At 45.5% G+C, this 12,088-nt stretch overlaps 1 protein-coding gene across 5 annotated transcripts in view; it reads left to right on the forward strand.

Moving 5' to 3' along the window:
• The window catches only part of Nktr (natural killer cell triggering receptor), a 48,449-nt gene extending 37,769 nt beyond the window's left edge, over positions 1 to 10,680 (forward strand). For 4 of the 5 annotated variants that reach the window (XM_036192082.1, XM_036192084.1, XM_036192086.1 and 1 more), the window contains 5 exons: positions 1,752 to 4,631; positions 5,422 to 5,517; positions 6,119 to 6,175; positions 6,556 to 6,663; positions 8,173 to 10,680. In XM_036192082.1, coding sequence (XP_036047975.1) covers positions 1,752 to 4,631; positions 5,422 to 5,517; positions 6,119 to 6,175; positions 6,556 to 6,663; positions 8,173 to 8,260 — 3,229 coding nt within the window. In that variant the 3' untranslated portion in view covers positions 8,261 to 10,680. The remainder of the gene's footprint in view (positions 1 to 1,751; positions 4,632 to 5,421; positions 5,518 to 6,118; positions 6,176 to 6,555; positions 6,664 to 8,172) is intronic. The other variant, XM_036192083.1, reaches the window with a different exon arrangement.
• Positions 10,681 to 12,088: the final 1,408 nt, after the last annotated feature.

Consider the following 12,088-nt stretch of genomic DNA (forward strand, 5'->3'; position numbering starts at 1 on the left):
TAGCTAGTAGGGAAGTAATTCTTCATGGGAAAATTCTGGTTTCTCTGAAGGCATCTTAAGAGAATGGTTTTTGAATTGAAAGAACAAGGAAAAAGTGAGCAACTGCTGTGTAGAAATAGCATAGACGTGGTGCTGAGGACTCTGACTTGTGAGCTATATCTTTACCTCTTAAGATCCGTGTCATTGAGTTTGATATCTGTTGTAATTAATAGGAGCTTAGGACGAAGTGTTAATTACCACAGTGAAGTGGAGAGAATGCACTTGTCATTTCAGCATTTAAATAGGTTCCCACTAAGGACGTTTCTGTGTTCATGTGACTTACATAGTTAATGAAGCTGGGCGTGGTGAGTCTTGCTTTTAGTCTCAGTATTTGGGGAAGAGAGGCAGGCACATGCATCTTTGTGTGTTCAAACCTGGTCTACATGGTGCATCCCAGGCGAGCTGGGGCTGTATACTGAGACATCTTAAAAGAAATGACATTTAAAAAAAGAAAAAGGGGGTTGGGGATTTAGCTAAGTGGTAGAAGTGCTTGCCTAGCAAGCGCAAGGCCCTGGGTTCAATCCTCAGCTCCACCAGAGAGAGAGGGGGGGGGGGGAGGGAGAGAGGGAGAGAGGGAGAGAGGGAGGAGAAGAAGAAGAAGAAGAAGAAGAAGAAGAAGAAGAGAGGGAGGGAGGGAAAGAGAAAGAAAGAAAGAAAGACAGAAAGAAAGACAGAAAGAAAGACAGACAAACGGGCTGGAGAGATGGCTCAGTGGTTAAGATCACCGAGTGCTCTTCCATAGGGACCTACCTATGTTCAATTTCCAACACCCACATGGCAGCTCACAACTGCCTGTAACTCCAGTTTCAGAGGGTCTGACACCCTCACACAGACATATATGCAAACAAAATACCAATGCACATCAAATTTTTAAAAAGTGAAAAATTAAGTAAATAAATAATCTAGCTTTTTAGCCAGGCCTGATGGCACTATAATCCCAGTGCTTAGGAGGTTAAGGCCAGCCTGGACCACATAACAGGAACCTGTCTCACCAAAAACAAAGGGATTAGGAAGATAGCCCAGTTGCTAAAATGCTTGCCTTGCAAGCATGAGGACCCCAAAATATGTGTAAAAATCAAAGTGTAACAGTAAGTACTTTATAATCCCAGTGCTGGGGAGGTGGAGACAGGAGGATCCTTGGGCTTGCTGGATAGCATTCTGCTGTATTGATGAGAGACTCTCTCAAAGGAATTAGTGTTCTAAGAATGGCACCTGAGGTGCCCTCCACATGTGCACATGGATTTTTTTAAAAGAAGAAATTTTTAAGAAGACTCTTGAAGAAGTTAAGTCAAGGCTGGGTATCAAGCTCTGTGGTAGAGTGCTTGCTTAGCATGCATCACCTGAGTGATGCCCAGCACCACAGAGACAAGTGTCCAAGTTGCAATTCTGTGTCTGCAGAGACTCCTCAGTGAGGTTGCTTGGGAACTTGGTTTCACTCTCAGAAATTGCTCTTGGAGGGAGAAGGTTGTGAGCAGATCATATGGGAGTCGTGTCTCCATAGGACTCTGGTTAGTTGATGTGTTTTTCACAAACATTCAGAGTCTTTGATTCAATTAAAAACAAGAAGAATCTTTTATGAGTCTAATAATAGTTGTCATTGCTCTGGTTCCTGTTAAAGTATGGAGTTAGGTACTCTGTTGTTAGTAACAAGTGTGTTGTAAGATGCAGAAAGTGTTTGCAAATAACTGCATGCACATTGTGCCCACTTGCAGGCTAAGTGACCCCTGTTCAAGCCGATGGGATGAAAGAAGCTTGTCCCAGAGATCCAGATCATGGTCCTATAATGGATACTATTCTGATCTTAGTACAGCAAGACACTCTGATGGTCACCACAAGAAACGCAGAAAGGAAAAGAAGTTTAAGCATAAAAAAAAGGCTAAAAAGCAGAAGCATTACCGAAGACACAGACAGACAAAGAAGAGAAGAGTAGTTATGCCACCTGACTTGGAACCCTCAAGGTCTTCAACCCACCGAGTAAAGTCCTCCTGTGATAGAGAAAGGAGATCGCGTGCCTCCTCTTCCTTCTCCTCCTCCTCCTCCTCACATCACTCATCAAAGCGGGACTGGTCTAAATCAGACAAGGACGACCGGAGCTCTTCAACCCACTCTAGCAGAGACTCTTACAGATCCAAGTCTCATTCCCGATCGGATTCTAGGGGGAGCTCGAGATCAAGGGCTCTGTCAAAGTCCTCATCACATTCTCACAATAGATCAAAGTCCAGATCTAGTTCCAGGTCAGGGCACCGAAGAACATCATCAAAATCACCAAAAAAACCTGCTCAGTTGCGTGAAAATAAGCCAGTTAAGACAGAACCTTTAAGATCATCGATGCCACAGAACGGAAATGTGCTAGTACAGCCAGTGGCAGCAGAAAATATTCCTGTAATACCGTTGAGTGACAGCCCTCCCCCTTCTAGGTGGAAGCCTGGACAAAAGCCCTGGAAACCCTCTTACGAGCGAATTCAGGAGATGAAGGCTAAAACAACCCACCTGTTGCCTGTCCAAAGCACATACAATTTAACAAATGTTAAAGAGACTGGGAGTTCATCATCCTATCACAAAAGAGAAAAAAATTCAGAAAGTGATGGGAGTGCTTATTCAAAGTACAGTGATAGAAGTTCTGGGAGCTCAGGAAGGTCAGGGGGCAAGTCCTCTAGGAGCAGGTCATCCTCTAGGTCATACACAAGGTCAAGGTCACGAAGTCAACCTACTTCACGATCGAGGTCTAGGTCCTTGTCATCTAGGTCTCACTCACAGAATCAGTACAGTGATGGTTCCCAGCACAGTAGGTCATCTTCATACACTTCCATTAGTAGTGATGGTGGAAGACGAGCCACAAGGACGACATTTAGATCCAGTGGGAAGAAAAGTGTCACCTCAAGTAAAAGACACCGCAGCAGCTCAAAAAAGATAGTTCACAGTAAATATGTCAAAGGCAGAGAGAAGTCTCCATGTCACAGAAAGTATAGTGAAAGCAGATCATCTTTAGATTCCTCCTCAGACAGTGAACAGTCACATGCTCAAGGAGTGCACTCGGCCCCAGAGAAGGAGAAGCAGGGGAAAACAGAAATATTGAGTGATAAGCAGGGGAAAAGCAGAGAGGAAGGGCAATCGAAGCCTGAATGGGAAAAGAGAACTTCAAAAGAGAGTCTTTGTGGTCGCTCTAGAGACAGCAGTAAGTCTAAAGGGAGGAATTGTGCTGGGAGTAAATGGGACTCTGAGTCTAACTCAGACCAAGACGGGACTAAGAACAGGAAAAGTGATCCTGGGAGATGTTCTGATAAGGAAGAGGGTGAAGCCTCTTCAGACTCAGAGTCAGAAGCTAGTCAAAGTCACTTCAAAACCAAACCCCCAGCAAAGCCTTCAGCAAACACTTCTCTGGCTGACAGTAATGGTACCTGGAAGTCTAGGAGACCACAGTCTTCGGCTTCTGAGTCAGAGGGCTCCTGCTCCAACTTGGGAAACGTTAGAACGGAGCCCCAGAAGCAAAAATACCCAAAGGATAGTCTTAAAGGGGGTCACACAAAAAAGGTGAGAGAGAAATTGAAAGATAAAAAAGACAAAAAACACAAGGCTCCAAAACGGAAGCAAGCCTTTCACTGGCAGCCTCCACTAGAGTTTGGCGACGAAGAAGAGGAGGAGATGAATGGAAAGCAACTTACGCAGGAGCCAAAAGAAAAAAAGCATGTCTCCGAGAAGTGTGAACCTGTAAAAGACAATATTCGAAAAGTAGAGAAAACCTGTGATGGAGGCAGCTGTCCCAGTAATCCTAAGAAGGACACTTCAGAGCACGACCCACTTGCAGAGGGTGATCGGGATCCCAGCTCTTGCCCTGCACCTCTGAAAGTGGAGGAAAAGGCTACCAGCTCTTCCTCTAGCACCCAGCACGTTGAAGAGCATGTCCCAGGTGGAGGGGAGGATGTGCTTCAGACAGATGACAACATGGACATTTGCACCCCTGATAGGAGTTCCCCTGCAAAGGGAGAGGGACTGTCCCCATTAGCAAGCCACAGGCTGGACAGCCCAGAGGTGAGCATTGTTCCAGAGCAGGTTGAGCACATGGCACATCCCAGAGCAGGAGGGAAACAAGAAAGCATTGTGTCTGAAAGTAAAACCTTAAGTGAAGGTAGGAAACAGGACAGCTCTGCCAGCTTGGCCAGTCCTGTAGAAATTGCTGGAAAGGAGGGGGCTGAGAAGAGCCAGATGAACCTCACAGAGAAGTGGAAGCCGTTGCAGGGCGTAGGGAATCTGGCAGTGCCTACTGCAACCACGTCCAGTGCTCTGGATGTGAAGCCATTGGCTCCTGTGCCTGAAGTGAAACCACAAGGCTTGAGAATAGAAATCAAGAGCAAAAATAAAGTTCGGCCTGGGTCTCTCTTTGATGAAGTCAGAAAGACAGCACGCCTAAACCGGAGGCCACGGAATCAAGAGAGTTCCAGTGATGAGCAGACACCTAGTCGGGATGGTAATAGCCAGTCCAGGAGTCCACACAGATCTCGAAGTAAATCTGAAACCAAATCTCGACACAGAACAAGATCTGTCTCCTATAGTCACTCAAGAAGTCGATCTAGAAGTTCCACCTCATCTTACCGGTAAGAAATCTCACCCCCACTCCCACCCCACTCCCACCCCACCCCACCCCAGTGTCATTTAGCTCAAAAGAACATAAATGTGATCACTGTTTATAAAATCTGAAGGGACTAAGAAGCATTATTCCATGTGACCAAAACTACAGTTGGATGACATAGATAGGAAGAAATTTGGGCTGAGTTGAAAGGACCATCATTATCTGTAGTTGTATCACTTGGACAGGGAAAGCTCTCTTGCCATAACTGGTGACCAGACCTCCATTTTCAGAGGTGTGAAGTGGCTGGCGTTCTTGCCCAGGTTGCCGTGCCTTTGAGCAGAGTCTGCAGGGCTTAGGGATTGCTGATCTAACTTCCGTTTTTACACATGAGGAAGGTGCATGCCATGGATGCACAGTTGCTGCCCAAGGCAACTTTGTCTAAGTTGATCAAGTTTTGTGATCATGTTCAAATGTTTCAAGTTTCATCCAGCATTTGTCATCAGGATAGACTGAAGAGTACAAAGAATGAGAGTAACAGCTAAAAAGGGGGAGGGGCATCACGGTAACAGGGAACCAGTAAGTCGTTACATTCATGAGCATGTAAGCATACTTACTGTAATCTTCTGTGGCTTTTCTTTATTTCATTGTTTGCTTAAGCCATGGTGGCTTCAGGACGACTACTTTGCAAGTGCATGACTGTCACTGCAGAGTTTGTAAGAGACCTTATCCTGGTTGTACTTCCCTCCTGCCCCACTGTCCATCCTAACTGTGGGGAGTACACACATTGCATCCTTTCTCACTCATCTCCATTGTAGATCCAGAAGCTACTCTAGAAGCCGGAGCAGAGGCTGGTACAGCAGAGGCCGAACCCGAAGCCGGAGCAGTTCCTATGGAAGTTTCCATAGCCATAGGTAAGCTATGGTTTTGTCTTGCTGTGTGGTGCCCTGTCACTTGCAGTGGACCCCTTCTGGAACAGCAGGACAGCTGTAGATCTGTTTGTCATCCAGCTCTTGGAGCTCTGAACTCTGCCTGGATGTTCCTTCTTCAGATGAGGCAGAGAGACAGAAGTGTGGAAAGGCCGCGTCACTCTTACCTTCTTCACACATAGATGTTACCGAGGGTCCCAAGCACAACCACCTCTTGGCTTACCTAGGGGTTAAAATGGGGTTATAGTGAGGAAACCAATAGGAAAGTGTGTGCTAGAGGGCAGGGCGTGCATTTTTTTCTTCCCAGCTGCTTTTCCCTTTGGCCTTTGAGGTATTTCCTGCTGCGGCCACTCATGTAAATGGCCCTTTCTTCTTCCCACCCAGCTGAGAGTCTCCCCAGAGAACTACATAAAGCTTTATGAAATACAAAGGTTTTAGAAAAGAAAATCCAATATACTTGTGATAAAAACAAAAGAGTTAAAAGATTTCACTGTATTTTCACTTTGATGGGCAAAAATGTCTAGATTGTTAATGTGACCTGTGCCCTAATGCACAATGTGACAGTCCCTCCTGTGGTTCATACTAGGACATCCAGCAGGAGCAGGTCCAGGAGCAGCTCCTATGACCCTCACAGTCGCTCCAGGTAAGTGGCAGGGGGAGGCCCAGTGTGCTGGGGTGGGAGGGCTGGCATGTAGTGATCTATCTGTGGCCCATTGTGCAACAATGTCAAATTATAATGGCAGGTGCTTGTTGAATATAATTACCTAATAAGATCCAGACTCAGACAAACTAACTCAGTGTTAATATTGTGATGTTTTTCAATGCAGAAAAGAAATTAGCATTTTTCTCTTTAACATGGTAAGTCCAATTGGGGGCAATTGCTGGATGTTTCTAGAACTTCTTACGCAACTGTCCTCACACCTCCATAGAGTACCCATGTGAGCTGGCACCATCTGATAGCTCTCTAAAGGGAACTTTGCGTATTTGGAAGAGGAAATAAAATGCACGTTGTTTCTGTTTAAGCAGATCCTACACTTACGATAGCTACTACAGCCGGAGCCGCAGCCACAGCCGGCGCAGCCAGAGGAGTGACAGTTACCATCGAGGTAGAAGTTACAGCAGGCGGTCCAGGTGGGTCCCAATTTAGAACACTACAAGTGACAGGGGAATGCTTCTCTTCTTAAATTCCATTGGCCTACAAGCAGTTGTTAAATATGGCTTTGGTACTAAGAGTTCCCAGTGAATAGTTGTTAGTTCTTAGTGATTTATTTTTATATATTATGTATACAGTGCTTTGTCTGCATGTGTTCCTGCAGGGCAGAAGAGGGCACCAAATCTCACTACAGGTGGTTGTGAGCCACCATGTGGTTGCTGGGAATTGAACTCAGGACCTCTGGAAGAGCGGTTGGTGCTCTTAACCACTGAGCCATCTCTCCAGCCCCCGATTAGTTGGGTTTTTGTGTGTGTGTGTGTGTGTGTGTGTGTGTGTGTGTGTGTGTGTGCCAGAGCTGAGGACCGAACCCAGGCAAGCGCTCTACCACTAAGCTAAATCCCCAACCCCTAGTTATTATTTTATGGTTGAAACTAAAGTGGTTTTCAAACACTCATATAGCTTTGACCAGATATTTCTTTTGGAAGGAGTAAAAAGACCAGACCATGGCTCACTTCTGAAAGTCGGGCTAACATACTAGAACAGCCAGTTTGTCATGTTGTTAAATTAATCACAATTATTTGTCTCAGCAGCACAGTTAAGATTTAGATTGTATCCTTTATTCAATAAGATGTAAACCTTTATAACAACTTTTGTTGGTGGCTGCTATCACCCACCCTCTATTTCAACTCCAGAAACCTTTCTGCAGACAGTACATGTGACCAATCCCTTGCTGGAACTGTTTCAGGGGATGCCAGCTGTCTTCCACAGCACTCTTGTACACGAACCCTTCCGATTACCAGCTGCAGTTCCAACATCCTGTAATGTTCTAGAACCTTCTGCCCAGAAACACAAGTGCCATCTCCATCATTTCTGGTTTTTTGTGTCTTAAAGTGATCACGTAACACCTACCGCCAATCCCCTGCTTCCCAGTAGATCTCCACTGCAGCCCATTACCCTGGGAAACCCCCACCTCCATCCTTTCTGAGTGTACCCCTGGGGTTGTCAGTGCACTAACCTACCTGTCCACTGCCCTACGCTGTCCTTGAGCCCTTAGATGGTTTGCTCATTTGTGGTGGGAAGATGCCTACCATGACAGGACATGTTGACTAGCTCTCAGGAAATACTCTTACATGAACTGAATGATGACCATAACCAAGCCCATTGGCTAGGATCCTAATGGTTTTGTTCACATGCAAACCCACACTCACTTCTTTAGTGAGACTGTATACATTTAACCCCTTCCTGCTTCAGTCTAATCCAATGTTGATATTCACTGGGGTGTAGTAAAACAGTAGTTTGTTCAGTTTTATGAATGGATTTCAAGTACATTTATAATAGAACGTGACTGTTGTGAGGTTCCTTTGTCATCTTAGCCTTGCTTTTGCCACCATTTGCCATCTTAAACGTCTTTGAAAAGCCCCTAGTGCTGCCATAGTTAGAACCCAAATAATAGGAGTTAAAGGCTTGTGTTGGGTTCTGTTATGCAGGAGCGGTCGATCGTATGGCTCGGACAGTGAAAGTGACAGAAGTTATTCTCATCACCGGAGCCCCAGTGAGAGCAGCAGATACAGCTGAGATCTTTATACACAGATTGTATCTTAACTGTAAATAATTGGTAACTTAAAGCTGAAGAAACTGGACGGCAGTCTGTTGTGTTTCAGTATTAGAACTCGGATCCAACAGTGGATGTTTCCTGTCACTTCAAGTACAGGGGTCAACTAGAAATATTGTTATGACCCACACTTTACAGTAGACAACTATGGAATTTTCATTTTCTTGAATCAAGAAATGGTGAAATTGATGTAAGTATAATTTGCAGTGTTTAGAGTTTTTCTGTAGCTCACATAGTCCATAGAATTCAGGTTTGTCAAAAGTGTTTTCAGGTTTTAGCATCCATGCTGCCAAACAGAATTGTGGAGAGCTGTTACAAGCTACATGTCCCCACATCCCTGTGCTGCTTAGTCTTGTGTGTGTTGTCAAACTAGGCCATCCACATCCATACTGACTGGCCAGGTGTGCAGGAGGGTGGCGCATGCCGCCATGTTTGCCTTTCCACAGAGACTGCCAGAAGCTCAGGTGGTAATCGTGTTGCTATTCCAGCTCTCGCTTTGGTGCTTGGTGCCTTTGGTTCTCTTATACCTTAACTTCATATACATGTCCTGATGCCAGAATATAGAATCATGGCTTTTTTTTCTTCTTTTTATTTTAATTCACTGGCACCAAAAATTATTTCTTCTGAGCTGGGTTCACTATGAGTGTAGGGCTTCTTACAAACAGATATGTGGTGCAAGTGTCTTGGAACAGAGCCTGCAAGGTTGGCCATCTTGTTTTGTTGGCCAACATGTGTGCTGGAAGAGCCAACTGAAGAGTGGACTTCAGAAGCAACTCCACTGTCTTTAATTAGCACATCCCAGAGACACTTTGGCAAAGCTCTACTCTCACACTGTGGCAACAGCCAACCTCTTCCCTGTTTGTATTGAGACCTCTACTGGTTCCGTGAAGCCCTGCCTGATCGGAGACAGCCCAGGACAAGAGTTGGCAGCAGGATCGCAGGCTGCTGCACAGAAAGATATTCTTGTGGCTTTGCATGCTTCCTCCAAAAATAACCTGTAAAAATCAGTTTGGGTTTGTTTCTTTGTTTCACTCTTTAGTTTGTATTCTTTCCCCAAGTGTACTTAATCACCTTAGTGCCAGTTTAATCCTGTTCACAGAAAGAATTTCTGTATATGGTGTCAAAAAGTCTATACCATTCAATCCCAGGCCCTGCTACTGGTGTATTTGAGCTGCTAGAGGACCTTCAGCCCTGGCCCGATGGAGGGAGGCACTGATGTTTGAAAATGGTCTTCCAGGGCCATGTGGCTCAGTGTAGCATATGCTTAGCATGTAAGGATGCTCTTGTACCCCAAAAATAACGCTGTCACCCTTATGAGGTACATAAGTAGCATTTTGGTGGCCAGCTATTGTTCGGCATACCAGTAGATATAAGTTCATTAGAAAACAGGGTAACATCAGAAGTCATTGCTTGGCTGGTGAAGATTAAACATGTGGCTTATAGTGGGGTTTTTTTCCTAAAAGTTTCCTACAAAGAAGATGTTTGAATCTACTAGTTTGTGAGAAGAATGCAGGCAGAGACCAAACAAACTGCCAAATGGAATTAGTAGGGAAAGGTCACTATTGGGCAATGTATTGTTGTTTTGTAGCTGTGTAACAAATTATCCCAAATTTCTCAGCCTAAAACAGTACCCATGTGTCATTGACTATCAGCTTTGTAACTCATGGCCAGGCATGGAGGGGTTGATTGCTCAGGGTCTCAGGGCTGTGGCTAAGGGCTAGAAGGACACATTCCTCATGAAGACTCCAAGAAGGAGTGACTATAGACTGTCAGCTGGTACCTCTCTGGGCTCCTTTGAGGGTGCCCACATCTCCTGCCCCAGGCCTAGCCATCTTCAACCTGACAGGGATCCTTTGAGCCTTCGTCTTTCTTCAAAACCTCTGTCTTCCTCCTGTTTTAAGGGTTCATGTGACTAGATCAAAGTAGAACAGAGATAAATACCTGAAATCCAGTGGCCAGAGGAGTTCCAGGCTTTGGCAGGTTCTGATGGTTGGCATAGGAAGAGGCAGGGTGTGCCACCTACTGCCACCATGGACAGGGCCTGACCTGTCCGGGCAGGCTCTCACCTTCAGCAGTGTCGGCCTGGCTGTTTATATTCAAGTGAACTACAGAAATGGCTTTTTTTCCTAACCAGGATCATTCTGTATTTTGAAGTTATTTTTTTAATAAAATTGAATTACGTTGTGTAATGTGCTTAATAGAAAATGCTTTATTGGACAGTTTTGTAGCATCCTGTTTATTGCAAATAGCATAGTTGATATTGTCAAAAATGTAGAAAATACTTTTGTACATACTAGCAGTGTCTAATTTGTATATACGTCAATTAAATTTCCCTACAACTTGAAAAGGGTCTTGTAGAAATGAAAATACATGCTAACTTTGAGTCTGTGCTGACTGGTCTTTGCTTGCTCAGACTCCATAGTCAGTTTCTGATAGAGCAGGGGAAGAGACTTGTCCATGGCAGGTTAGTGGTGCAGGCATGGAGCCAGGGAAACCCTGGCAGACAGAAACAGTGCCCTCTCAGGTGGGGGACAGCTCCAGCCTCCATGATTCTCTGCCCAGGAGCAAGTCACCTGACTGCAGTGCCCATCGTCATCCACCTCCTCTGGGAGGCCACAGTGACCTTTTTAACATAAAGGTGTGAGAATCTGCCGGGCAAGTAACCTCCTGACGTTTTGTTTGCAGATACTCAGTTTTCTGAATAGTTGTCTTTCCAACTTAGGAAATTGCAAATTGTCAAATCTGGGTGCTTTCCTTTAAAATTTAAAGCAAGTGCCACGTGTGGTAGTACACATCTTAAACCCCAGTATTCAGAGCAGGCAGATCTCTGTGAGTTCAAGGCCAGCCAGGGCTGAATAGTAAGACTGTCTCAGTAGCCAGGCGGCAGTAGTGGCACAGGTCTTTAATCCCAGCACTCAGGAGGCCAGCCTGGTCTACAGAGATCCAGGACAGGCACCAAAACTACACAGAGAAACTGTCGGGGGAGAGGGGAGGGGAGGGTAATACTGTCTCAGAAAATACATTAAGTAAAATTTAAAATTAGCTGGGTTTGGCCTCACAAACCTATGTAATCCAAGCACCTGGAAGATGGAGGACAGGAGGATCCATGAGTGGAAAGCCAACCTAGGCTACATGAGACCCTGTTCCACACCCTCAAGAGATAGGGGGAGGGTATTAGGGAAGTCCCTTGTGGTCTTGACAGAGTTCTAAGAACTTTATTCTCATCTGGTAAGAACCTGCTTGGTGAGCTGGGCAGTACTGGGGCATTGCCAGAGGCTTTGGTGTCTACTTTGTGAATTAGCCAGGCATTGGGCCCCCAATGTCCTTGTAAGGGGTGTGTAAAAGAGCTGGGGTGTGGGGACAGGATGGGGCTCGGTGGTTAAGAGCACTGGCTGCTCTTCCAGAGTATCCAATTCCCAGCACCCACATGGCAGCTCACAACTGTCTACTAACCCCAAGATCTGACACCCTCACACAGACATATATGCAGGCAAAACACCCATAAATTTTAATCTTATCAAGTTGGGACAGGTCAGAATGTTTGGCTGAGACAAATTATTGGTTGCTGTAGTCCTTCAGGAACCTTGAGGTGAGTGAGAGCTCAGCACCCTGGAATCACGCAGACTGCATTCTTCTGAGGCCTGGGCCACCCTTGCCATGGCTGCTTCCTCTCTGTCTTACTGCTCTGTGTTACTACCACTTTCCTCAACACCACACCCCATACATGCAATAAGACCCAACTCCACAGCCTGGGCTAAGGAGCTTTGAGGACACCAAGGCAAAGAGTGGAA

Source organism: Onychomys torridus, chromosome 7, assembly GCF_903995425.1.
Source record: "Onychomys torridus chromosome 7, mOncTor1.1, whole genome shotgun sequence".
NCBI lineage: Eukaryota > Metazoa > Chordata > Mammalia > Rodentia > Cricetidae > Onychomys > Onychomys torridus.